Source organism: Podarcis gaigeae, assembly GCF_964106915.1.
Source record: "Podarcis gaigeae genome assembly, chromosome: 18".
Classification (NCBI taxonomy): domain Eukaryota; kingdom Metazoa; phylum Chordata; class Lepidosauria; order Squamata; family Lacertidae; genus Podarcis; species Podarcis gaigeae.
The window spans coordinates 7,035,164-7,062,697 of record NC_139696.1 but is presented as its reverse complement, the minus strand read 5'-3'; the positions used below and the strand labels follow the sequence as shown (position 1 = coordinate 7,062,697).

The following is a 27,534-nucleotide window of genomic DNA, read 5'->3' as shown; positions in this document are numbered from 1 at the left end:
TCATCTCGCTTTACTGGCTGAGGGAGCCGGCATACAGCTTCCGGGTCATGTGGCCAGCAGATGTGGAGGAAAGAAACAATTATCTGACTTTTAGAAGACATTTGAAGGCAGCCCCGTTTAGGGAAGCTTTTAATGTTTGATCATGTTTTTAATATTCTCTGGGAGCCGCCCAGAGTGGCTGGGGAAACCCAGCCAGATGGGAGGGGTATAAATTATTAGTAGTAGTGCTGAAACCCCCACGGTCCCTAGGAGTTGGCTCCTATGTTGCAAGCATCTGGTGCATTGTTTAGTCGTTTAGTTGTGTCCGACTCTTGGTGACCCCCTGGACCAGAGCACGCCAGGCACTCCTGTCTTCCACTGCCTCCTGCTGTTTGGTCAAACTCATGCTGGTAGCATCGAGAACACTGTCCAACCAATCTGGTGCATATGTTAGTGAAAATAAGTCGGTTCTTAAGGGAGATGTGCTGTTGTTCCCCACTAGGGACGAATGCATCTGTCCTCTCAAGTTGCTCTCCATTTCTCATTTCCCCAGGCTTCAGTTCCATCGGTTTGCAACGAACGTCCAGATGCTCTCTTGATATTTGCATTTTTGCAATCAATTCCTCCTAATATATTCTACATGTGTTTTTTTCACGCCTGTGCCCCCTTTTCAATAAAACATGCAGGGAGCATGGGGTTGGTTGTGGAAGGCTGCGTTGAAAAATTTGGAAGTTGCGTGGATTTCTCTGCCTGAGAAGAACCAGGGCCGTCTTAAGCATGTACGGCGCCGGGGTGCAAAGATCCCTCCGGTGCGCCCCCCACCCCGGCAACTCCAAAACAAGGGAGGGGGCGGTGGAAAATGTCCTCTGCCTCTCCCACTGCCCCGATCCCCGGCATGGTGGCGATGATCAAGCAGGAAAATGTGCTGTCGAACATTCTCTCCTGCGTCGGGGCGCCCAAGAAGGCAGCCTGGGAAAGCTGTGCACTGCCTTTTACCAGAAAGCAGGAGGAGGACAATGAGCAGGATCAGGGCCATCTTTAGCAGATGTAGAGGCTTGGGAGGGATGCAGCATCCATCCTAAGCCTCTGCGGAGATTGCTCTTCTCCAACGGAGGCTTGGAAAAGAAGCTGCATGCCCACCAACCATATAGTTGGCAGGGCACAGCTGGCAGGAGTTCAGGGAAAGGGGAGGCGGCAGGCAAAGCCGCACAGCTCCCCAACTCGCTGGAGCACCCCTGAGAGGCCATCGCCCTGACGCGCCGCACCACCAAGACCATGGGTAGGCAAACTAAGGCCCAGGGGCCGGATCCGGCCCAATCTCCTCCGAAATCTGGCCAGCAGACAGTCCGGGAATCAGAGTGTTTTTACATGAGTAGAATGTGTCTCTGGGTTATTTGTGTGGCCTGCCTGGTAGAATGTGTGCTTTTATTTAAAATGCATCTCTGGGTTATTTGTGGGGTACAGGAATGCGTTCATTTTTTCCCAAAAGATATAGTCCGGCCCCCTAAAAGGTCTGAGGGACAGTGGACCGGCCCCCTGCTGAAAAGGTTTGCTGATCCCTGGTCTGGACTAAGGATTCTGAGCTGCTATCCCAGCTACCCCAACCTGGTTAGCCCCTAAAAACTCTGATACCCCATTTTTAAATACAATATACTCCCATAGAGATTCCTTACACTGCGTTTAAAACCAAAATCGCATTTGGGTAGAAACTGCCTGGCAAGTATCTGTTAAGCTGAGCACACTCTCAATATAGGTTCAGGAACTAAGTATTTACCATCTCAAAGGAATGGCCAGGCTACCCAGAAAAGGCAAATGATAAGGCATGATTAGTTATCCTGGCAGACAGGAGAGAAGCAACACACTCCAATATCTGAATCATAGAATCATAGAATCATAGAGTTGGAAGAGACCCCAAGGGCCATCGAGTCCAACCCCCTACCAAGCAGGAAACACCATCAGAGCACTCCTGACATATGGTTGTCAAGCCTCTGCTTCAAGACCTCCAAAGAAGGAGACTCCACCACACTCCTTGGCAGCAAATTCCACTGTCAAACAGCTCTTACTGTCAGGAAGTTCTTCCTAATGTTTAGGTGGAATCTTCTTTCTTGTAGTTTGGATCCATTGCTCCATGTCCGCTTCTCTGGAGCAGCAGAAAACAACCTTTCTCCCTCCTCTATGTGACATCCTTTTATATATTTGAACATGGCTATCATATCACCCCTTAACCTCCTCTTCTCCAGGCTAAACATGCCCAGCTCCCTTAGCCGCTCCTCATAAGGCATCGTTTCAGGCCTTTGACCATTTTGGTTGCCCTCCTCTGGACACATTCCAGTTTGTCAGTGTCCTTCTTGAACTGTGGTGCCCAGAACTGGACACAGTACTCCAGGTGAGGTCTGACCAGAGCAGAATACAGTGGCACTATTACTTCCCTTGATCTAGATGCTATACTCCTATTGATGCAGCCCAGAATTGCATTGGCTTTTTTAGCTGCCGCATCTGCTGCGATCACCTCTTTCTGTGATGTATGTGTGATGTTTTAGGAGGGGGGAGGTCTTGAGCTACAGCGTAGGCAGTTTCAAAAGTCTATATAAGGGCTTGCACACCAATGTTCTGGGTTCCTCGTCCCTCCTGCGTGTGGCTGTGAGCACCCTGATGCAACAGTTTAATAAAGATCAAGCTTACTAGCTGCTTTCCTTCTCAATATTCTCTGGTTGGCCTCTATTATTTTCTCCTACCAATAGAGAACCTACTTAAGGACTCGACACAGGCTCTTGGATACCCCATAAAGTAGAATCTGGCATTTTTTTAAAAAAGCAAATCGCAAGTGTCTGCGGAGGTGATGATGCGATGCCTTTTTGCATAGTAGCTTTTCCGTCCAATTTCTCTGTTTGCACAAAATCTTCCGATGACTCGTCGTACGTCAGTCGCATCCCTAAATGCGCACATGACTCACGGCCGACACGGTTTGCTCCCTTGTATCTGCCAGCAGCACTCATCGCCACGGCTTTGTGTGCCGAGGGTTATTTAAGTTGGAATGTCTGTAAATATTCCGTGGCTCTTCAGCAGCTGAGCCAATAGCTTCAGAGGTCTCATTTTGACACACCAGAGGTGACAGGGTTCCTACAGCCAATGGCTGTGGACCTTTTAAGTTCTGAAGCCTACATGTGCCTTGGTTTTTGTTGGTCTCAATTTTCCTTTTATCGAGTTACCGATTTATAGTACTGCCTCAGACCTCAGTCCAGTTCTGGGTATCGCAATTTAAGAAAGATGTTGACAAGCTGGAAGGTGTGCAGAGGAGGGAGACCAAGATGATCAAGGATCTGGAAGCCAAGCCTGATGAGGAACGGTCGAAGGAGCTGGGTATGTTTAGCCTGGAAAACAGTAGACTGAGAGGAGATATGAGAGTCATCTTCAAATATCTTAAGGGCTGGTCTTTTGCCTTGGTCAAGTCACACCTGGAATACTTTGTCCAATTCTGGGCACCACAATTTAAGAAGGATGTTGACCAGCTGGAAGGTGTGCAGAGGAGGGCAACCAAGATGATCAAGGGTCTGGAAGCAAGCCCGATGAGGAACGGTTGAAGGAGCTGGGTATGTTCAGCTTGGGAAAGAGGAGACTGAGAGGAGATATGAGAGTCATCTTCAAATATCTTAAGGGCTGTTCTTTTGCCTTGGTCAAGTCACACCTGGAATACTTTGTCCAATTCTGGGCACCACAATTTAAGAAGGATGTTGACCAGCTGGAAGGTGTGCAGAGGAGGGCAACCAAGATGATCAAGGGTCTAGAAACCAAGCCTGATGAGGAACGGTTGAGGGAGCTGGGTATGTTTAGCCTAGAAAAGCGGAGATGAGAGAGCCATCTTCAAATATCTGAAGAGCTGCCACACAGAAGATGGAACAAGCTTGTTTACTGCCATTCCACATGAGCCAATGGATTCAAATCCTAACTACTCAATATCAGGAAGAACTTTCTGGTGGTAAGAGCAGTTTGGCAGTGGAACAAACTACCTTGGAAGGTTTTTCAACAGAAGCTCTCAGGGATTTTTCTGCAGAGATTCCTGCATTAGTGGGGGGTTGGACTAGATTTCCATTGGGGTCCCTTCCAACTTGTGGGATCTATGATTTAAGGAACAAAATGGTAAATACCTGTAGAACCACTTACCCCACCAGGGGGGAAATATGTGGGCTTGCTTGGGTGTGGATTTGATATGTAGTTCACTATTGATAGCTCAGTGGATTAAGCCTGAGGCTCTTGATCTCAGGGTTCTGGATTCGAGTCCCACCTTCTGCCAAAGATTCCTTCATTGCAGGGGGTTGGACTTGGTGGGTCTCTATAATTCTATGATTCTATTATTCTTTTTAACCGCCATAGTACGCTCAGAGAGAATCTAAAGCTGTCTTTGACATAGACGTGAGGTAAATACATGCCTATGGCTGAGTGTTGACTGGTGAGAAGGGAAGATACCCGAGGACAAATTCTTTGAAGCAGTCTGCTTAAAATGAGCATCTCTCTCCTCTTCTGCCTCCCACCCACCTTTGTCCCTCCCTCCCTCTCCTCCCCTCTTCCCCCTTTCTCTGCCAGAGAACCTTAATGACTCAGAACCCCAGGGAACCTGGACAGCGTGCTTGTCTGTTCGTACATCCACCCCGTGCGCAAAAGCTACAGATAATTCTCCCTCGTCTCTCCTCTCCCCCAACAAGTTACGGCAGTAATCCACCAAGCTGTGTGCTGGCTGGGCCATACTAATGGAGTTTGAGAAATACATTTAATTAAAGAAAGGCTCATGGAGCCCGGTGGCTTGCAATGCGAGGGCCTCGCTAGGCATGCTTAAAGCCGCAAATTCTCTCTCTGACCTTTCTAGGGAAACAGTTCCTGGGTGATGTGGCCTCTGTGTGTGTACGTGGACTATCTCTGTCTGAGACCATGAGAGGCCACGGTGAGGTAGACAGAGAACTGGCACTCATTCACATGGAGTTATGCGCATTGAACAGAGGAGGCTGCCTGCAAGACCTCGGTATGAGTCCCTAGGTTTTATGGGGTATTTGGCCACTGTAAGAACAGGGTGCTGGACTGATTCAGCAGGCCTGCCTTGTGTTCCTTATCAGTGCTGGATTTAAAGGTCCAGTTGTGGCCGACTCTGGGGTTGCGGCGCTCATCTCGCTTTATTGGCCAAGGGAGCCGGCGTACAGCTTCCGGGTCATGTGGCCAGCATGACTAAGCCGCTTCTGGCGAACCAGAGCAGCGTACGGAAACGCCGTTTACCTTCCCGCCAGAGCGGTACCTATTTATCTACTTGCACTTTGATGTGCTTTCGAACTGCTAGGTTGGCAGGAGCAGGGACCGAGCAACGGGCACTCACCCCGTTGCGTGGATTCGAACCGCCGACCTTCTGATCGGCAAGTCCTAGGCTCTGTGGTTTAACCCACAGTGCCACCCCTGTCCCTAGTGCTGGATTTACATATAAGCTAAACAAAGCTATAGCTTAGAAGATCCATCAACCTCTAGCTCCGACATAAATCAGTGACTCAGGCTAGCTAACTTGAGCACACTATACGTAGCAGTGTAAACCACACAAACAGAAGAGGCTGAGGCTGTGGATACATACGATGAACTATGAATTTATTAAACATAAATCAAGACAAAGAAACATGTTGTCTCTCCTTGACGTCTTCTCAGAGAGAGAGTCAAAACAAAAGCAATATATCGGAAGTTCCGCAAACTGTGCTGGAATGTAAACAGACATGTGACACGTAACAATCCCATGTCGGCAACTAAAGGTGGAATGGAACTCCCAACAGGGCCCCACTCTCTTGGGGGGTCCCCAAAAAATTAAAGGGGGGAAAAACCTGGATATACATTTCCAAAATATAAGATAAAAAAACAAATAGAATAAAGCCTGCATACAGCAACAGTGTTTTGTATTGTGTAGGCTCCTATGATGTAAGTTGTGGGCCCCACCTGCTAGCCTGCTCCCTAAAATATCACTGGTTTGCTCATTTCTATATCAATTACTTTGATAAAATACATATTTTGTGATATGCAAATGGCTTTAGATACCTATTAGGTCCATAAATGACCATATAGCATATTAGGTAAGGGTAAAGGGACCCCTGACCATTAGGTCCAGTCGTGGCCGACTCTGGGGTTGCGGCGCTCATCTCGCTTTATTGGCCGAGGGAGCCAGCGTACAGCTTCCGGGTCATGTGGCCAGCAGGACTAAGCCGCTTCTGGCGAACCAGAGCAGCACACGGAAACACCGTTTACCTTCCCGCCAGAGCAGTACCTATTTATCTACTTGCACTTTGACCTGCTTTCGAACTGCTAGGTTGGCAGGAGCAGGGACCGAGCGACGGGAGCTCACCGTGTCACGGGGATTCGAACCTTCGACCTTCTGATCGGCAAGTCCTAGGCTCTGTGGTTTAACCCACAGTGCCATATATTCAACACACACAAAAAACCAGCAACTATTGGTTGTTGACAAAGGACAGCTGGGCATAGAAAGGGCCCCGTTACCTTCAGTAGCTCAGGGCTTCATCAAACATAAATCCGGCCCTGGCAGCCCTCATTCGCATGGAGTTATGCGCATCAAACATGCAAGACCTCTGCATGAGTCCCTGGGTTCTGTGGGGTATTTGGCGACTGTGAGAATGGGATGCTAGACTGATTCGGCAGGCCTGCCTTGTGTTCCTATGATTATTGGGGAAAGCCATGTGCTTCAAATGTATTTTATGAACATGACCTGCCAGTCACCTTATAGCAGGCTTTCTTTCTTTCTTTCTGCCCCCTGACCCCCAGCCCCTTGGGAAGAAGGAGCACATGTTGCTGCTAGAATCATCGGGTTGGCAGGGTCCCCTAGAGTCATCTAGTCCAACCCCCTTACGGTGATCGAACCTGCAACCGCCGTGCTCTAACCGACAAAGCTGTCGTTTTTTAAAAAACACGCAGACAAGCAGATGTCTCCCTCTCTAGGATCCAAATTCGGAAGTGTCTCTAAAATTGTTCCCCCTGCTTTTCTCCCCTTTGATGGCGTGTGGAATTGAGGGGAGGAGCGTGAAGAAACAACAAAGTTCCCGCAGACTTTGGGTGATTCACTTCCCTCTTGTTTTTAATTGGGTGGCTTGAAATAGCAATGTTCTCATCCTCGTGTGATAAATGTCTTAATGTTCATTGTCACCTTTTGGGAGGCAGAGGAGAGAGAGAGAGAGAGAGAGAGAGAGAGAGAGAGAGAGAGAGAGAGAGAGACTGACTGTGAACCTTATTCCTAAGTAGGAATACAACAGACAGACAGCCCTTTCCTCTGGCCTTTCTTCCAGACCTCCCTGAGGATTCCCCCTTTCCCTGATTCCTTTTGTCTCCCCCTCATATTCTGCCGCAGCTTGAAAATCCTTATCAGTGCCTCACGTTCCCACAATTATGTTGCCCAGACAGGCTCTTTCTTCTTTTTAGGTTTAAAAAAAACCCCAACAAACCCCCGAAACAGAGCTTGACGGGAAATTTGGCAGCCTTGAACCTAGTGATGTGCAAACTGCGGTCTGGGACGCAGAACCTCTGGTGCACTGGGAGAAGAAATGGCTTCTAAAAATGGAGCCTCAGTACATTGATTTACAGGGGAGGCTGCCGCGCTGCCTCTCTGTATGAGTCTCTGCTAGGTTCCTTGAATTCGCGGGGGGGGGGGGGCGGATGTTGGCCACGGTCCAAATCTCTGGGGGAGGGGGATCCAAAAAGGGGGAGAGAGTGAGCATGCTCAGGGGAGGCGGAATTCTGAGTAATGGAATGGAGTATCCCAGCAGAAGGCAGGGCTGGCTGGGAACATTTGCTGGGGATTTTTCTAAGCCGCCAAGATTATGTGGAGGGTTAAGATTCATTCTTTCTGCAAGGCTTGATCTTCTTGCAGTCCACGGGACTCTCAAGAGTCTCCTGCAGTACCAGAATTCAAAAGCATCCATTCTTTGGCGACCAGCCTTCTTTATGGTCCAGCTCTCACTTCCATACATCACTACTGGGAAAACCATAGCTTTAACTATACAGACCTTTGTCGGCGAGGTGGTGTCTCTGCATAGCCAGAGACATTTTGGAAAATTTTAAAAATCCACAAGGTCAGAAATTTTACCATTGGAAAAGAGGACGTGTCCTGGGAAAAGAGGACATATGGCAACCGTACCTACTGCCTGCCAAACTCCTTGAACATATCTATTTACCTAAATCCCATATTGCAGTATTTTCTATTTACTTGCCGTTACTCATAGGTCAAAACTTCTTTGAAATTTTATTTGGTTGTATTGCATTTTTCAATAGACCAAAAACGGTCTCCGTTCTTTCACATCTACCCCGTCTTTCTGATTGCTTCTTTTAGCAGTGAGTTTTGCCCTTTCTGAATAAAAGGTAAAGGTAAAGGTAAAGGGACCCCTGACCGTTAGGTCCAGTCATGACCGACTCTGAGGTTGCGGTGCTCATCTTGCTTTATTGGCCGAGGGAGCCGGCGTACAGCTTCCGGGTCATGTGGCCAGCAGGACTAAGCCACTTCTGGCGAACCAGAGCAGCGCACAGAAACGCCGTTTACCTTCCCACCGGAGCAGTACCTATTTATCTACTTGCACTTTGACGTGCTTTCGAACTGCTAGGTTGACAGGAGCAGGGACCGAGCGATGGGAGCTCACCCCGTCATGGGGATTCGAACCGCCGACCTTCTGATCGGCAAGCCCTAGGCTCTGTGGTTTAACCCACAGCGCCACCCAATTCCCTCCCATTTCTGAATACTGTACTCCAAATAGCTTGAGTTCCCATTTCTCCTTTGTTGGGATTTCTGCCCATTTTTGTGCCTAGTTTTCTGCCACCCCTGGTGGCATAAACAAACACTTTTACCAACTTTCTGGTTTGTTTTTTTGAAGGAAGGCTTCAAGCACTGGTGTGATCCGCTTGATTTTGGCCTGGAGAAAGATGGGATCAAGCGAGGTCATTTGTGGGAAGCTGAATGCTGGCTGATCCCCTTTGGCTTCCCCCATAGACATTTGTGACTCATCATCTTTGTGGGCTTGTTTGTTTTGAATTCTGTTGTTTTCACTCCTGTTCCTCATTTCCTCCTCCGTCAAATGGGAAGGAGCTCCACAAAGCCAGATGTTTCGAATGCCCCTGGGACCCCACTAGGAATTGACATACAAGGGGTGGTCTGTAGCTCTGGGTGGCCCCCATACGTATAAGCTAAACAAGCTATAGTTTAAGGCCCCACTCTCTTGTGGCCCCCCAAAAAATTAAAGGGGGGAAAAAACACTGGATGTACATTTCCAAAATATAAGATAAAAAACAAATAACATAAAACCTACATACAGAAACAGTTTTGTGTTGTGTAGGGTCCTATGATGTAAGTCATGGGCCCCGCCTGCTAGCCTGCTCCCTAAAATATCACTGGTTTGCTCCTTTCTATGTACCGTGGTACCTTGGTTCTCAAACTTAATCCGTTCCAAAACCAAAGTGTTCCAAAACCAAAGCATGTTTTCCCATAGAAAGTAATGCAAAACAGATTAATCCGTTCCAGGCTTTAAAAAGCAACCCCTAAAACAGCAATTGAACATGAATTTTACTGTCTAACATGGCCATTGATTCATAAAATGAAAGCAATAATCAATGCACTGTACCATTAAAAAAAAAACAACAGTATTGTAGATGATAAAAATTATAATTAAAATTTTTTCCTTGCCTGCACTGATAATAGTCATTGTTTGAATGGGGAACTTTTATCCATTTCTGCAGTCACACAATCAATCAATCAGTAGCTGAACTGGGATCCACACAGTCAGAAAAACAAATTTACTGGAAAAGTCTCAAAACAAAAAACATAAATAAATAGCAAAAATAAAAGCACCAAATATAAGCTCCAAATATGTTCTCAGAACATGTATTTCAGTCCAACAATTACTTTGATAAAATACATATTTTCTTATGTACAAATAACTTTAGATACCTGTTGTTGTTGTTGTTGTTGTTGTTGTTTAGTTGTTTAGTCGTGTCCAACTCTTTGTGACCCCCTGGACCAGAGCACGCCAGGCCCTCCTGTCTTCCACTGCCTCCCGCAGTTTGGTCAAACTCATGCTGGTAGCTTCAAGAACACTGTCCAACCATCTCGTCCTCCGTCGTCCCCTTCTCCTTGTGCCCTCCATCTTTCCCAACATCAGGGTCTTTCCCAGGGAGTCTTCTCTTCTCATGAGGGGGCCAAAGTCTTGGAGCCTCAGCTTCAGGATCTGTCCTTCCAGTGAGCACTCAGGGCTGATTTCCTTCGGAATGGAGAGGTTGGATCTTCTTGCAGTCCATGGGACTCTCAAGAGTCTCCTCCAGCACCAGAATTCAAAAGCATCCATTCTTCGGCGATCAGCCTTCTTTATGGTCCAGCTCTCACTTCCATACATCACTACTGGGAAAACCATAGCTTTAACTATACAGACCTTTGTTGGCAAGGTGATGTCTTTGCTATTATTATTATTATTATTATTATTATTATTATTATTATTGTTATTATTATTTCCATGTGACTGACAGGCACCCTGGACTTAGAAGTCACCTTGAAAGGAGACCGCTGGGTGTTGAGCCAGCATCAACAGGTGCTCAACCCAACCATTCATTTCCGGATGTGTTGAGCATGCGCCACATGTGATTTGGGGATTGCACACTGATGGCCTGTGTAGGCGAGGAGTGTTCCTCCGTTCCATGTCCCAGAAAGGTCACTGCTGCAGCTGACTGGATGTTTTCCTCTACTGGTCAAGCTGTCGTTGCCAAGGGTTATAAATCTGGAAGCCACACCTGGGATCTTTTCTTACTCCAAGCAAAGCCAGGGTTTCGGGGGGTGGGTTGCCAAAAATGCAAGGAGTACAGCCTTCAGACTGGGTGCTGTTACCAGAAAACAGGGTGGGTGCCTTTAACAGCCTGCTACTCCCAAGGATGAGGGACGCAGATGGCGCTGTGGGTTAAACCACAGAGCCTAGGACTTGCCAATCGGAAGGTCGGCGGTTCAAATCCCCATGACGGGGTGAGCTCCCGTTGCTCAGTCCCTGCTCCTGCCCACCTAGCAGTTTGAAAGCATGTCAAAGTGCAAGTAGATAAATAGGTACCACTCCAGCGGGAAGGTAAACGGCATTTCCGTGCGCTGCTCTGGTTCGCCAGAAGTGGCTTAGTCGTGCTGGCCACATGACCCGGAAGCTGTACGCCGGCTCCCTCGGCCAATAAAGCGAGATGAGCACCGCAACTCCAGAGTTGGTCACAACTGGACCTAATGGTCAGGGGTCCCTTTACCTTTACCTTTTTATAGAGTTGCCATATTTCAAAAAGTGAAAATCAGGACTTTGCTGTTTGGGGGAGTTGGGCACGACTAAAATACTAAACAACAACAACAGATAATAGTCCCAAAGTGCATGATAGTTTAAGGGTGGGGGAAATACCCTACCCTACAGTTGCCTGATTCTGAATTGGTCCGGATCTGCATAACCAAAGGGAGTTGGAAACAAATAAGCTCTGTTGTCTGGTTAAAGTTGGCAAAGCAAGGAGTATCAAGACAACGATCTCTGGGTAATTAACATGCAGATGAAATGCCTTGAGTGTCATTTACATGGGTGCCCATGTTTCCATGCATTCAGGAAAGATGGGTGTTGGAGGGGGGGATTAAATGTTGCATATGAATGGCTCCGCCATTGTTGTTTTTTTTTTTTTGCCTCCTATGATTCTCAATTCCTCTTCTTTCTGAAACCTGCAAACTAGGGGTCACACCCCAACCCGACTTTTTAAAACAATCTTGTACGGCTTTGACAGTAACCTAGAGGTTGTAGTTTGCTGAGGGTGCTGGGAATTGTAGTCCTTGGCAAACTATAAATCCCAGGATTCTTTGGGAGGGAAACCATGGCTGGTAAAAGTGGCATGAGTGCTTTGAATCCATGGGGTGAATGTTGCTTCTGAATGCTTCATAGTCTGCACATAGTTAATGGTAAAGGGACGCCTGACCATTAGGTCCAGTCGTGACCGACTCTGGGGTTGCGGCGCTCATCTCGCTTTACTGGCCGAGGGAGCCGGTGTACGGCTTTTGGGTCATGTGGCCAGCAGGACTAAGCCGCTTCTGGTGAACCAGAGCAGGGCACGGAAACGTCATTTACCTTCCCGCCGGAGCGGTACCTATTTACCTACTTGCACTTTGACGTGCTTTCGAACTGCTAGGTGGGCAGGAGCAGGGACCGAGCAACGGAAGCTCACCCCATCATGGGGATTCGAACCGCTGACCTTCCTATCGGCAAGCTCTAGGCTCTGTGGTTTAACCCACAGTGCCACCTGCGTCCCCTAGCCTGCACATAGCAAAGTGCAAAATTAATGCTTTTTTCTTTTTTAATGCATCAAGAGACTGGCATGTGTGTGTGTGTGTGGTGTCACGGATGTGCTTGGAAAAGTTTTGATAAAATATTAAGTGCCTCCCCCAACCCACCTACCCCTAAATGGGGGTTGGGGAACCCTCAAGGGTCCCAACTGAAAGGCCGGGACTTAAAAGAGTGCTAAGGGCTATTCATATACATTTGGTCTTGCAATGGAATGCAATAAAATAAAATAAAATTGTGTTGTCTCATGCTCGTTCTCTCTCTCTCATACACACACACCATGCTCATCTTTCTCACATTCTCACATGTTTGGTGCATAAACACTCATGCCATTATCACCTGCCAGCTGAAGGTGAGAATGAGGATTGAAAACACCTCTGCTCAGAAGGGGTGTGTGAAGGACTATTGCGCTTTTGTGTGTGTGTGTGTGTGTGTGTGTGTGAGAGAGAGAGAGAGAGAGAGAGAGAGAGAGAGAGAGAATGTTTCAGAATGGAGCACTTTGGTGGACAGCATAGTCATCAAAACTGCAGCTCACATGGCTCCAATATATGCACATATACCTATTAAGGGTTGGGACCGCGGGTCGGCGGTTCGAATCCCCACAACAGGGTGAGCTCCCATTTTTCGGTTCCAGCTCCTGCCAACCTAGCAGTTTGAAAGCACACCAGTGCAAGTAGATAAATAGGTACCACTCCAGCGGGAAGGTAAACAGCGTTTCCGTGCGCTGCTCTGGTTCACCAGAAGCGGCTTAGTCCTGCTGGCCACGTGACCTGGAAGCTGTACGCTGGCTCCCTCGGCCAGTAAAGCGAGATGAGCGCCGCAACCCCAGAGTCGGCCACGACTGGACCTAGTGGTCAGGGGTCTATTTAGCTTTACCTTAGCTATTAAGGGCATGTCCATTAACTTCCTCCATTCTTCCCAAACCACACTGCAGCCAGCAGGATCGAACCCTCCACTCGCCACCTTGGGAGGAGAGAGTGCAATCCTGCCGGGGTCTTCTTCGCCACTGCAGACCTTCGAAGCACCCCTGTTTTCCAGGGACATCCCTGGTTTAGCGAAGCCATCCCAGTTTCTGATTTGATGCCAGAAACTCCCGCTTTTCCTTATGATATCCCTATTTTCATTGGAGAAATGTTGGAGGGTATGGAGTTATCCGCCTTCCCCGCACCGAGCAGTCCGAAGGCAATCCTGTATAGGGAAGGTGATTTTTAAAATGCGTTTAATGCAGGCATAGGCAACCTCGGCCCTCCAGATGTTTTGGGACTACAACTCCCATCATCCCTGACCACTGGTCCTGTTAGCTAGTAATCATGGCAGTTGTAGTCCCTAAACATCCGGAGGGCTGAGGTTGCCTATGCCTGGTATAATGTTCTATTGTGTTTTGATATATGTTGGAAGTTGCCCAGAGAGGCTGGGGCAACCCCGTAAGATGTGGGGGGGCAGTGCTTTTTTCGGGGGGGGGTGCAAGGGTACGCATACCCCTAAACATTTTGTGAACCTAAGTTTGGCCTCATTGAGGGGCAGTGTTTCAATATGAGTAGGAAAATTAGAGTACCCCTAAACATTTTTTTAAAGCACTGTGTGTGGGTATAAAAGGTAAAGAACCCCTGACAGTTAAGTCCAGTCACGGATGACTCTGGGGTTGCGGCGCTCATCTCACTTTACAGGCCGAGGGAGCCGGCGTTTGTCCGCAGACAGTTTTTCCAGGTCATGTGGCCAGCATGACTGAGCCGCTTCTGGTGAAACCAGAGCAGCGCACGGAAACGCAGTTTACCTTCCCGCTGGAGCGGTACCTATTTATCTACTTGCACTGGTGTGCTTTCAAACTGCTAGGTTGGCAGGAGCTGAAACCGAACAATGGGAGCTCACCCTGTCGTGGGGATTCGAACCGCCGACCTTCGGATCGGCAAGCCCAAGAAGCTCAGTGGTTTACACCACAGCACCAACCGGTAAATAAAGTCAAACCTTGGATCCCGAACGCCTCTGTTTTGGAATGCTTCGGCTCCTGAACGCCGAAAATCCAGAAGTGAATGCTCTGATTTTCAAACATTTTTTGGAAGCTGAGTGTCTAGCGTGGCTTCCGCTTGAGTGCAAGAAGCTCCTGCAACCTGTCGGAAGCCACGCCCCAGTTGTGGAACATTTCAGAAGCTGAACAGGCTTCCAGAATGGCTTCTGGAATGGCTTCCAAGGTTTGAATGTAGTAAAAATATCATTATGGAAATGGGACGTCCCTATTTTAATTGGAGAAATGTTGGGGGGTGGGATATACCACTGCATTCCCTGTGGAGAACACCCTGGAGAAGCAGACCTCTGCATCCAGCAGGATTGGACCCTCCAGCTGAGGAGGGGAGGGTTCAGTCCTGCTCGGTTTTGCTGCATGCACCTGTTCCACTGTTTGGTGTGCACAGCCAAAGCTCAGTGTGGGGCTGTTTAAAATCCCTGCACTGCTTGCAAAGAGTGTTGTTGTTTAGTTGTTTAGTCATGTCCGCCTCTTCGTGACCCCCTGGACCAGAGCACGCCAGGCACTCCTGTCTTCCACTGCCTCCCGCAGTTTGGTCAAACTCATGCTGGTAGCTTCGAAGACACTATCCAACCATCTCATCCTCTGTCGTCCCCTTCTCCTTGTGCCCTCCATCTTTCCCAACATCAGGGTCTTTTCCAGGGAGTCTTCTCTTCTCATGAGGTGGCCAAAGTCTTGGAGCCTCAGCTTCACGATCTGTCCTTCCAGTGAGCACTCAGGGCTGATTTCCTTCCGAATGGAGAGGTTTGATCTTCTTGCAGTCCATGGGACTCTCAAGAGTCTCCTCCAGCACCAGAATTCAAAAGCATCCATTCTTCGGTGATCAGCCTTCTTTATGGTCCAGCTCTCACTTCCATACATCACTACTGGGAAAACCATAGCATCCTGGATTACTTAAACTAAAAGGCTAAAACTAGCCTATCTAAGCTTCCTTGCTGAACTCACAAACATGAGGAAGGAAGGCTATATCTAATAAAGCATCTATTGTTGTTTAGTCGTTTAGTCATGCCTGCCTCTTTGTGACCCCCTGGACCAGAGCACGCCAAGCATTCCTGACTTCCACTGCCTCCCACAGTTTGGTCAAACTCATGTTGGTAGCTTCGAGAACACTGTCCAACCATCTCACCCTCTGTTGTCCCCTTCTCCTTGTGCCCTCCCTCTTTCCCAACATCAGGGTCTTTTCCAGGGAGTCTTCTCTTCTCCTGAGGTGGCCAAAGTCTTGGAGCCTCAGCTTCACGATCTATCCAGCCCAGCCTTCTGACCATTGTCCAGACGGCTCATCTTCGGCCGATTGAGGGTATTTCAGCCCAGCTGAAGTCCAGTCCTGCCCAAAGCAGACTGGATTTGGGCTTCGACTGGATCTAGTGCACCACCTTAGAATGTGCTGTGTTCATTAAAATATTTATAAACCACACTTCCTCAGCAAATATTACAAGGTGTTGTGCGGCATAAATACACAACCCAACAAGAACAACATTGGTAAAGACATCAGCGGTGCGTCTGTGGGGGGCGAAAAACAAAACCCATGTTGCCAACACCTGTCTGAACAATTCTGTTTTCCAAAGACAGTTTGAAAGAGCACAGAGAAGACCTCTCTTGGTGAAATATACTCAGTCGCAAAGTGATTTCATGCTCTTTATTCAGCTCATAGTGGTGAGGAGGAATAAATGAAAGTCCCCTCAAAGTATCTGCTTTATATACATTATTTTCACAATGGGCTGCACATGATTGGCTAATTCCAGAATTCTACTGTAAGCCAATCAGGTTGTGGATTCACTTCTATCTGGAGCATGATTGGGTGGTTCCTGCCAACCAATCATACTGCTGCATTGTTCTAGGACCAATCAGACTGCTGCATTCTGAATCCTATTGTTCTAGGACCAATCAGACTGCTGCATTCTGAATCCTATTGTTCTAGGACCAATCAGACTGCTGCCTTTTGGATCCTATTGTTCTAGGACCAATCAGACTTCTGCAGTTTGGATCCTATTCGACTCAGTACATAACACCTGGCTAAGAAATTGACAGGCTGGGCGTTATGTACTGAGTTGAATAGGATCCAAAATGCAGCAGTCTGATTGGTCTGCAGGAGCCACCCAATCCGGCTCTAGGTGGAAGTGAATCCACAACCTGATTGGCTTACAGGAGAATTCTCGAATTAGCCAATCACGTGCAGCCCATTGTGTAAATAATGTATATAAATCAGATATTTTGAGGGGACTCACATTCCTCCTCACCACTATGAGCTGAATAAAGAGCATGAAATCCACTCTTGACTCTATTGAAATCCACTCTTGACTCTATTTCATCTAAATGATGATATTTATTTAAACCCCAATTTCCCCCTGACAGGCATTCAAGGCGGCTTACAGATCAAAACAACAACCAGCTAAAAACATAGGGAAAGACACAATCAAAACATGGATAGAATTTTATATTATATTATATGTATATAGTACACACACACCTCTCATAGAAATAATTACAATAAAAACAAGAACACCTCTGCCTTGTCTGGATTAATGACTCAGCTACACAGCTGCAAATATAATGTTTTAAGTGTGTTTTTAAGCGCATTATACAAAGGGGACACTAGATGGTGATGGTGAGCTGACGGCAAATTCAATAAATTCAAATTTTTTTTAATGGTGAACCTACTTCCTAATGGGAAATGAAACACAGCTGCCCTTTGGAATTTGCACTTTCCCGCCCTTTGAAATCCACACAGATTTTGTAGTGCTGTTCTCCAGCCAAGTAATGTGTACCGAAATGCAAAGACTGGGGGGGGGGGGAGGTGAATTGAAATGCGTGCATCAGGGGAAAGTGTTCGTGGAACTGCGTCTGTAGTGAAAACCACGTGCAAAAGTGCATCGTATTAGGGGAAATAGCTTTGCAAAAGGGTGTTCTCTCCAAATGAAAGAGAACTAAACTTTGGAGGGGGGAATAAGAAACTAAAAGAAACATTCCCAAAAAAGTATACATTCCCAAAAAAACCCGGAGGCTTTTTTATTAGGGATAATAGGGGAGGAAGTAAAAAAGGAGGGTCATAAATTATTCCAATATGCTACAGCAGCAGCTAGGATCCTCGTGGCTCAAATGTGGAAATTACTCACAACAGTAACGGAATGGCAGGCCAAATTTTTTGAGTATACAGAATTAGCTAAAACGACTTATAAAATTCGAGACCAAAAAGGGACAAAGTTTGAAGAAGAGTGGGGTAAATTTGTTGCATACATAAGAATTAACTGTAGAAGTTTAAAAACTGTAGCAGGGTGAACATAAATCCTGTGAAGTGTATAGAAGGTGAATAAGAACCTGGAAGAGAAGATATATATTAAGAAAACTGAAGCAGGGAAGGAAAGAAGTCTGGGCGTGAATATACGCAGAGTAAATAAGATGACATAAAATGATGACTGTAAAAAACTGTTTTATTTTTGTTTGTTAAAAACTCAATAAAAAGCGTTTTGTTTTTTGTTTTTTAAAAAAAGAAACTAAAAGAAACCAAAACTGATGGATTCGCTACCTCCTTACGTGTTAAATGCTTCTTAAATTGAGCTGTGATTCCTGCAGGGCCTTTGGGGTCCACCATTCTTTGATTCTAAAAAATGCTTTACTTGTGGGGAGTACCTGGCCTCCCTTGGAACATGGGAGCATCAGTTTTGTGGGGCTGAAACACGAAACTGGCCATGTGGGCAGGGGGGAGGTCCTGTCATTTGGGATTATCTGGTCAGTGAGAGATCAGGAGGAGGGAATCAAAAGAGCTTCTTGTCTTATGACACAGACAGCTGACCAACCTGTTGGCTCTCAACAACTGGCAAGTGCATCTGTCTGTCGGAAACCGATGTGCAAATGTTCTCCCTAATCTTCTTTTTCACAGGTGAGCTAACCCCCCCCCCGCCCCATCACACCTTGTCATTCTACAAAACAGGTGCTGCAGCTTGAAACCAAACTATTCAGAACTTCCTCTATGGCTTCCTTTTCCTTTCGTTTCTAGCGGAGACATTTGGGTGGGAGGAAGGAGCTCCCAAAGCAAAAGTGAATTAATTTGGGTGAGATGTCTTGCTTCAGCCAGACCTTGGGAAGTTCATTTTGGAAAGGAACTACTGCTGTACCTTGGACGTGGGTTAAACCACAGAGCCTAGGGCTTGCCGATCAGAAGGTCGGCGGTTCGAATCCCCGCAATGACGGGGTGAGCTCCCGTTGCTCGGTCCCTGCTCCTGCCAACCTAGCAGTTCGAAAGCACGTCAAAGTGCAAGTAGATAAATAGGTACCACTCCAGCGGGAAGGTAAATGGCGTTTCTGTGCGCTGCTCTGGTTTGTCAGAAGCGGCTTAGTCCTGCTGGCCACATGACCCGGAAGCTGTACGCCGGCTCCCTCAGCCAGTAAAGCGAGATGAGCACCGCAACCCCAGAGTTGTCCACAGCTGGACTTAACAGTCAGGGGTCCCTTTACCTTTTACTGCCGTACTTGGTTCTTGAACGACTTGGCACTCAGACGTTTTGTCTCCCGAAGGCTGCAAACCCGGAAGTGAGTGTTCCGGTTTTTGGGAAGCAGAACGCCCAACGTGGTTTACGCGGCTTCCGACTGAGTGCAGGAAACTCCTGCAGCCAATCAGAAGCCGTGCCTTGGTTTTTGAACCGTCTCGGGAGTCGAACGGACTCCCGAAACAGATTAAGTTTGACAACCAAGGTACAACTGTAGTGCAAGTTCAACGTGTCCAAACTGATTCCAGTTTATGTTCAACCCTTATGATGCCTTATGAGGAACGGCTAAGGGAGCTGGGCATGTTTAGCCTGGAGAAGAGGAGGTGAAGGGGTGATATGATAGCCATGTTCAAATATATAAAAGGATGTCACATAGAGGAGGGAGAAAGGTTGTTTTCTGCTGCTCCAGAGAAGCGGACACGGAGCAATGGATCCAAACTACAAGAAAGAAGATTCCACCTAAACATTAGGAAGAACTTCCTGACAGTAAGAGCTGTGCGACAGTGGAATTTGCTGCCAAGGAGTGTGGTGGTGTTTCCAGCTTGGCAGGGGGTTGGACTCGATGGCCCTTGTGGTCTCTTCCAACTCTATGATTCTATGATTCTATGATTCTAACCCTTTACTAAATGAGCTGGTCCAGTTGCCCATCAGTTCAAATGATCCTTGGCAAAAACTTCCAGCATTCGGAACGCTCTGAGCTGCAGTGCTGAAGCAGTAAAGTTGCTTAAGAAGACTAAGCAAATATCAAAATGGTGTGGTGTGATTTGTTAAGTTTATTTCCCCCTAAAATTATTATATTGAAGATGAAAGCACCAAAGGGTCTAAACCAGGGGTTGTCAACCTAGTCCCTACCGCCCACTAGTGGGCATTTCAGGATTCAAGGGGCGCTGTGTGGGGTTCTACAGCATGAGCTGAATCCTCCTTCCATCAAGCACTGGTGGGCAGTAAGGAAATTTTACCATCAAGAAAGATGCATTAGTGGGCAGTAGGTATAAAAAGGTTGACTAGGTAAAGGTAAAGGGACCCCTGACCATTAGGTCCAGTCGTGGCTGACTCTGGGGTTGCAGCGCTCATCTCGCTTTACTGGCCGAGGGATCTGGTGTACAGCTTCTGCGGCATGTGGCCAGCATGACTAAGCCGCTTCTGGCGAACCAGAGCATCGCATGGAAACGCCGTTTGCCTTCCCGCCGGAGTGGTGCCTATTTATCTAGTTGCACTTTGACATGCTTTCGAACTGCTAGGTTGGCAGGAGCAGGGACCGAGCAACAGGATCTCACCCCATCATCGCGGAGATTCGAACCACCGACCTTCTGATCGGCAAGTCCTAGGCTCTGTGGTTTAACCCACAGCGCCACCTGCATCCCAAGAAGGTTGACTACCCCTGGTCTAAAGAAATACAGTGGTGCCTCGCAAGACAAAATTAATCCGTTCCGTGCGTCTCTTCGTCTTGCGGTTTTCTCGTTTTGCGAAGCACTGCTATTAGCGGCTTAGTGGCTATTAACGGCTTAGCGGCTTTAAGAAAAAGGAAAATAACTCGCAAGAACTCGCAAGACGTTTCGTCTTGCGAAGCAAGCCCATAGGGAAATTCGTCTAGCGAAGCGACGCAAAAACCGAAAAACCCTTTCGTTTTGCGAGGCATTCGTCTTGCGGGGCACCACTGTATATAGAAGAGAATCAGGGCCGGCCGGCCCATAAGGCAGCCTGAAGCAGCTGCCTTGGGTGGCAGAATCTCGCGGGACAGTGTTCTCCTCCGTAGACACCCTGCCCATGGCGGCTGCCAGACTTGTGTGGCTGTGGCGGCTGTAGATCCTGGCACTATCTCACAGAACTTTCGAAAGATTTCGCAATCCCGCCAACTGCGGGAGGTGTCACCTTCCTGTTTCGCCTTGGGCGGCAAAACAGGGGCAGGCCACTCTGGAAGATGGAACTAGAAATATTTCAAAGCTCTGCCGTTTAAAAAAAACATCATTCATATTCCCTTTATCGTAGATTCCTGGTAGCTGCGGTACTTTCAGGTGTAGCTCAGAAATTTATAGACGGGTCTGAGCTGGTTTGAGAGGACGCAGGTGGTGCTGTGGGTTAAACCACAGAGCCTAGGACTTGCTGATCAGAAGGTTGGCGGTTCGAATCCCTGCGACGGGGTGAGCTCCCGTTGCTCAGTCCCTGCTCCTGCCAACCTAGCAGTTCAAAAGCACACCAGTGCAAGTAGATAAATAGGTACCACACCGGCGGGAAGGTAAACGGCGTTTCCGTGCACTGCTCTGGTTTGCCAGAAGCGGCTTAGTCCTGCTGGCCACATGACCTGGAAGCTGTACGCCGGCTCCCTCGACCAGTAAAATGAGATGAGCGCCACAACCCCAGAGTCGGCCGCGACTGGACCTAATAGTCAGGGGTCCCTTTACCTGAGCTGGTTTGGGGAGCATTCGTGCAAGATCCAGAGCTGTGAGGGAAATTTCTGGAGGATGGGAGAACAATGCACCTTTTCCCACCTGTGGGCTACCATCTCCCTCCATTCCTTGACCATTCCATCCCTCTGGTTCTCTGATTCTGCCTCCCATGAGTTTTATCGGGGCTCAGTGCACCACAGGTTGTTACTGACACGGACCACAACACACCCGGGTAATGGCTTAACATTATTCTGTCATCTTTTACCCCTGCAGGTGTGAGGCGTGCTCCGAGAGGAGACGATGAGGCCCGCCTGTCTGCCGCTCGTCCTACTTTTCCTACTGAAAGGGGAAACTCACGCACTCTTCCCCGAAGAGCCTGGTCCCATCAGTGTGGCCCTTGACGACTGTAAGTGAGGCTGGGACAGAATGTGGACGAAGGAGGATGGAGCTGGGCTGGTGCTACTTAAAAAGGGGGGGCTAGCCTAATTCCCTCTGCCACCCCCCCAAAAAAATATTTTTCATTCTTGCCAAGAGTTAGGGAATCTGTGGGGCCATCAAAGACGTCATGGAAGTCCAGCTCCCATCCCATAATGGTCAGCGGTCGAAGCCAAAGGGACTTTCTTGCTCCACAAACACTGTGTGCAGTTTTATTTCTCGCCTAAACACCTCCCATCTGGCCGGGCCTCCCCAGTCACTCTGGGCAGCTCCCAACAGAAGATTAAAAAACACGATAAAAGATCAAGCATTAAAAACTTCCCTAAACAAGGATGCCTTCAGATGTCTTCTAAAAGTCAGACAGTTGTTTATTTCCTTGACATCTGGTGGGAGGGCGTTCCACAGGGCGGGTGCCACTACCGAAAAGGCCCTCTGCCTGGTTCCCTGTAACCTCACTTCTCACAGGGAGGGAACTGCCAGAAGGCCCTCAGCGCTGGACCTCAGGGTCCGGGCTGGACGATGGAGATGCTCTTTCAGGTATACAGGGCCGAGGCCATTTAGGGCTTTAAAGCTCAGCACCAATGCTTTGACTTGTGCTCCGAAAAGTCCTGGGAGCCAATGTAGATCTTTCAGGACCAGTGTTATGTGGTCCCGGCGGCCGCCCCCAGTCCCCAGTCTAGCTGCCGCATTCTGGATTAATTGTAGTTTCCGGGTCACCTTCAAAGGTAGCCCCACGTAGAGCGCGTTGCAGTAGTCCAAGCGGGAGATAACCAGGGCATGCACCACTCTGGCGAGACAGTCTAGTGTTATGAGAGGGGGAGAAATTCTTTTTCTCTTTCCACTTTCTACATGCCCGGCATAATTTTGTAAACTTACTCAACTTTTCACTGAACGAAAAGCTCCCCAATTCTGCACCCTTTCTCCCTGGAGGAGTTGCCCCAGCCTTTTTCTGAAACCCTTTTCAACGCTTCGGTGTCCTTTTTTGAGGTCAGGCGGTCAGAACTGCACACAGCACTCCACATGCGGTCCGTCTGTCATGTATGCTTGACCTGACATTCCTTGCATTCTAGGGGGTTGGACTAGATGAGTCTGAGATGTCCCTAAGATTCCATTCCATTCTATTCAATTTGCATCATGGATGAGAGATGGGGCCTCCTTTGTGTCGGTGAAGGTGCCTGATCTGAAAGGCACTTTTTAAAATTATTCCGACAGCTTTTGTTTTTATGAGGTAGACAGTGGGTTTCATTCAATGTGAGTCCTTCTCAGAGGTCTATTAATTCCAATGGGTCTATTCCAGCCGTAGGCCAACTCAGCCCTCCAGCTGTTTTGGGACTACAACTCCCATCATCCCTAGCTAACAGGACCAGTGGTCAGGGATGATGGGAGTTGTAGTCCCAAAACATCTGGAGGGCCGAGTTTGCCTATGCCTGGTCTCTCCTGGTCTGCCCCGCAGAGGACCTTAAGGTCCATGAATAACCATAGTTTAGAGGTCCCGGGCCCTAAGGAAGTCAGACTATCCTCCCCCAGGGCCAGGGCCTTCTCAGTGATGGCTCCGATCTGGTGGAATGCTCTGTCCCATGAGACCAGGGCCCTGCAGGATTTAACCTCTTTCCGTCAGGCCTGTAAGACAGAGCTATTCCGCCTGGCCTTTAATTTGAATTCAGACTGATCTTCTATTTCCCTTCTCTTCCCTCCCCCTCCCCTTTTATGAAGATCACCCGCTCTGAGACCCCACAGCTAATTCTCCCCTGGCCTCCTCGCTGGCCCAAGTAGGACCAATTCAGCCAGCTAGCCATGGGGATTATCTAATGGATTTTTGAATTTTATTGTTATTAATGTTTTTATACTGTATTTTATGCTGCTTTTATAATTAAGCGTTTTAAATTTGTTGTTAGCCGCCCTGAGCCCGGTTTTTGAACCGAGAAGGGCGGGGCAAAAAAAAAATGTTGTTGTTGTTGTTATTATTATTATTATTATTATTAATAATAATAATAATAATAATAATGTACTGACCCTGGTCTCTAGTATCTGTATACATTACTAGGAGGTATCTGCACCATACATTTAAAGCACATGACTTTCTCCCATGGAATCCTGGGAACTGTCGTATGTTAAGGTTGGTGACTACTACAGCTCTGTGAGGGTGCACGCTACAGCTCCCAGAATCCTTTGAGGGAAGCCACATGTACTGAATGTGCTTCGGCTGCATGGTGTGGCTGTGGACCCAGTTTCCACTGGAAGAGTGATCTTTATTATTTACATAAACGTAAATAAACTTCTCCAACTTCCCCTTGACCTTCTCTCGCTTTCCCCCAGATGTGAAGCATTACCTGGTCTTCGTGGGCAACGGGATGGGCCGGTTTTCCAGCCAAGATGGCGGCGCAGAGCGCCTCAGGATCCAACGAATGTTGACGTTCAACAGGACTTTGTACATAGGAGACAGGTAACCCCATACATATTGGCATGTTAAGATGTTCCTGGTGTCCCTATAGCATTCCGAAGCTCAGTGCATGATTTAGAAACGGGGACCGTGGTTATTCGGTGAAGGCAAGAGGGACTTATTCCCTTCTAAAAACTGAGAGCTGCAATATGAATTGCCTATGGTGGACGCGGGTGGCGCTGTGGGTTAAACCACAGAACCTAGGACTTGCCGATCAGAAGGTCGGCAATTCGAATCCCCGTGACGGGGTGAGTTCCCGTTTCTCGGTCCCTGCTCCTGCCCACCCAGCAGTTCGAAAGCACATCAAAATGCAAGTAGATAAATAGGTACCGCTCCGGCGGGAAGGTAAACGGTGTTTCCATGTGCTGCTCTGGTTCGCCAGAAGCGGCTTAGTCATGCCAGCCACATGACCCGGAAGCTGTACGCCGGCTCCCTTGGCTAATAAAGCGAGATGAGCGCTCCAACCCCAGAGTCGTTGCACCATTACCTTATGGTGGAATAATACCCTCCTAGCGTCCCAATTTTCCAGGGACAGTCCCGGAATAACGAAAGCCATCCCAGCTTCCTGTCTGATCCCAGAATGTCCCTATTTGCTGGCCCATCCATGAGAAGGGAAAGGCACTCTGCGCATGTTCAAATGCACTCTCTCCTCAGTGACCTCGCAATGTGAGGCTCCTGTGCCTTTAAGAGTAGCATCGAATATTTGCTGGAGGAGCCAAAGGGGGGTGGAAGCGGAGACATAATACAAAGGGGGTGCAGAGTTGCCTAGCTTGCGGACTGCTGTATCTCCATAGCAACCTGAAATCCAGAGGAAGAGCACAGCAGAAAAAACAGGATAAATTAAGAATGGCGAGGCCGGGTTAAGGCACTCTGCCTGGTAGATTTCGGCGTGCTCTGCAAACTGCTGCCTTGCCTAATTTCAGAGTTGCGCTGCCTTCCCAGAATGAGGTCTAGAGCCTTGTCGCGAGGTATATAGCGAAGCCGCGGTTTCTGCCCTGCCCTGCCCTGCCCTGCGCTCACCGCAAACTGCGCTGTTTCCGTCGCACTGCGTTCCGGCTTCTCCTGAAACCTTCACTATATTCACCTTGCGACGCTCACAGTGGCCAAAACTAAAGCGATGAATAGGGCTGTGCATCAAATTCGGGCAAGGCCTATTCAGAGCGACTCAGGAGTCAGATGAGTCAGTTTCAGACAGCAGTAGATTGCCCAAAGATGCAAAATCTCAAAGAATTAGAAGAAGAAGAAGAAGAAGAAGAAGAAGAAGAAGAAGAAGAAGAGCAGCTATTTTTAATAAAATTTGTCAAAATCTACATTAACGACATGGGCTGTGAATACCAGCTAAGTCAGGTAGTTGTTTCTTTCGTTGACATCTGACAGGAGGGCGTTCCACAGGGCGGGCGCCACCACCGAGAAGGCCCTCTCCCTGTAACCTCGCTTTTTGCACAGAGGGAACCGCCAGAAGGCCCTCAGAGCTGGACCTCAGTGTCTGGGCTGAAAGATAGGGATGGAGATGCTTCTTCAGGTCTACTCGGCCGAGGCCATTTAGGGCTTTAAAGGTCAACACCAGCACTTTGACTTGTGCTCAGAAACGTACTGGGAGCCAATGTAGGTCTTTCAAGACCGGTGCTATATGGTCTTGGCGGCCGCTCCCAGTCACCAGTCTAGCTGCCGCATTCTGGATTAGTTGTACTTTCCATTGGGTGGGCTGGCTCTTGAATTCTCATCATGCATAGCCGTTTTAGATGCTTTGGGGTGGTATCCGCACCCCCACCCCAATAAAGCGCTAAATCACCTCCAGACATGTGCATGGATTTTCCTCAGTGCGCTGCCTTCTTCCCTCCTTCCGCACCTCACCTTGCACATCATAAATCCTGTTCTGGGTATATAATTTTTATCTATTTGCGTTTTTAATGGGACTTTTAAAGTCTGGGCTGCGCAGATGGGGTTGGTGGGGTAATGAAGCGCGACTCTGCCATTTGTAAACAGAGCGCCTGGGTGCGTCGCTGAGGCCGGGAGACCCGTCAGTCACAAGTGGCGGCGATGCGCCTTATGGGTTGCACGCAAGAAACTGTGGGCCCCTGGTACGTACTTGGTTTTGGCATCCAAACTTGCTTACCCTTCAGACCGGCGGCACAGGGCGTCTTAGGTGAATGCTAGGGTGCACCCACCATCACTGATGGAAGTCGTGGTCTAGGGAGAAGTTCAATTTGGCTCACGTTTAAAGGAGAACCCACCGGATTTGCATTTTCTGAAACAATGTGTGCATTTACCTGAACGTTGAAATGCAATTCTCCCCACCAAGTGCAGTGGTACCTGAGGTTACATACGGTTCAGGTTACAGAAGCTTCAGGTTGCAAACTCCACTAACCCAGAAACCTATATAACCTACATTGGCTCCCAGTACGTTTCCGGGCACAAATCAAAGTGTTGGTGCTGACCTTGAAAGCCCTAAATGGCCCAGTATCCCTGAAGGAGCATCTCCACCCCCATCATTCTGCCCAGACGCTGAGATCCAGCGCCGAGGGCCTTCTGGCGGTTTCCTCCGTGCGAGAAGTGAGGTTACAGGGAACCAGGCAGAGGGCCTTCTCGGTGGTGGTGCCCTCCCTGTGGAACACCCTCCCATCAAATGTCAAATGAATAAACAACTCCTGACTTTTTGAAGACATCTGAAGGCAGCCCTGTTTAGGGATGTTTTTTAATGACTGATGTTTTAATGTATTTTTAATCTCCTGTTGGAAGCCACCCAGAGTGGCTGGGGAAACCCAGCCAAATGGGTGGGGTATAAGTAAATAATAATAATAATAATAATAATAATAATAATAATAATAATAATAATTTTTATTATTATTATTTAAAGGGCCATCCCTCTGCTCTTAAGATGGGCCCTCCTCCACCTTCAATTTTCCTTTTTAAATATAGTGGTACCTTGGGTTACATACGCTTCAGGTTACATACGCTTCAGGTTACAGACTCTGCTAACCCAGAAATAGTACCTCGGGTTAAGAACTTTGCTTCAGGATGAGAACAGAAATCGCGTGGCGGCAGCAGGAGACCCCATTAGCTAAAGTGGTGCTTCAGGTTAAGAACATTTTCAAGTTAAGTACGGACCTCCATAACGAATTAAGTACTTAACCCAAGGTACCACTGTAATACATTCCAAAATGCACATTCTGGGGTAATGCAGGCATTTTTAAGAAAATGCATGGGCAACCGCCCATTTAGGTCCCAAGGCACTGCATGTTTAAGTGAAGTCATGTATATTTGAAACACCATGGGAAAATCCTGCAAACATCCCCGTGTAACCTTTCCACAAGGGCCGACATTGATGCCGAAATCCAGCATCGCCTGAGCTCTGCGAGTGCGGCTTTCTCCCGATTGAAATGCAGAGTGTTTGAGGACTGGGACATTCGCAGGGAAACCAAAATGCTTGTTTGCAAAGCTATTG

At 48.0% G+C, this 27,534-nt stretch overlaps 2 protein-coding genes across 4 annotated transcripts in view; both read left to right on the top strand.

Annotated features, from left to right (window-relative positions):
- Window positions 1–27,534, top strand: part of LOC310835517 (uncharacterized protein) — a 691,527-nt gene that overhangs the window by 471,093 nt on the left and 192,900 nt on the right. The window lies entirely within an intron of this gene.
- The window catches only part of SEMA6B (semaphorin 6B), a 174,407-nt gene that overhangs the window by 96,367 nt on the left and 50,506 nt on the right, over window positions 1–27,534 (top strand). For 2 of the 3 annotated variants that reach the window (XM_083720286.1, XM_083720287.1), the window contains exons 2-3: window positions 21,488–21,620; window positions 23,966–24,092. In XM_083720286.1, coding sequence (XP_083576412.1) covers window positions 21,515–21,620; window positions 23,966–24,092 — 233 coding nt within the window. In that variant the 5' untranslated portion in view covers window positions 21,488–21,514. Of the gene's footprint in view, window positions 1–21,487; window positions 21,621–23,965; window positions 24,093–27,534 lie in introns of those variants that run through there. The other variant, XM_083720288.1, reaches the window with a different exon arrangement.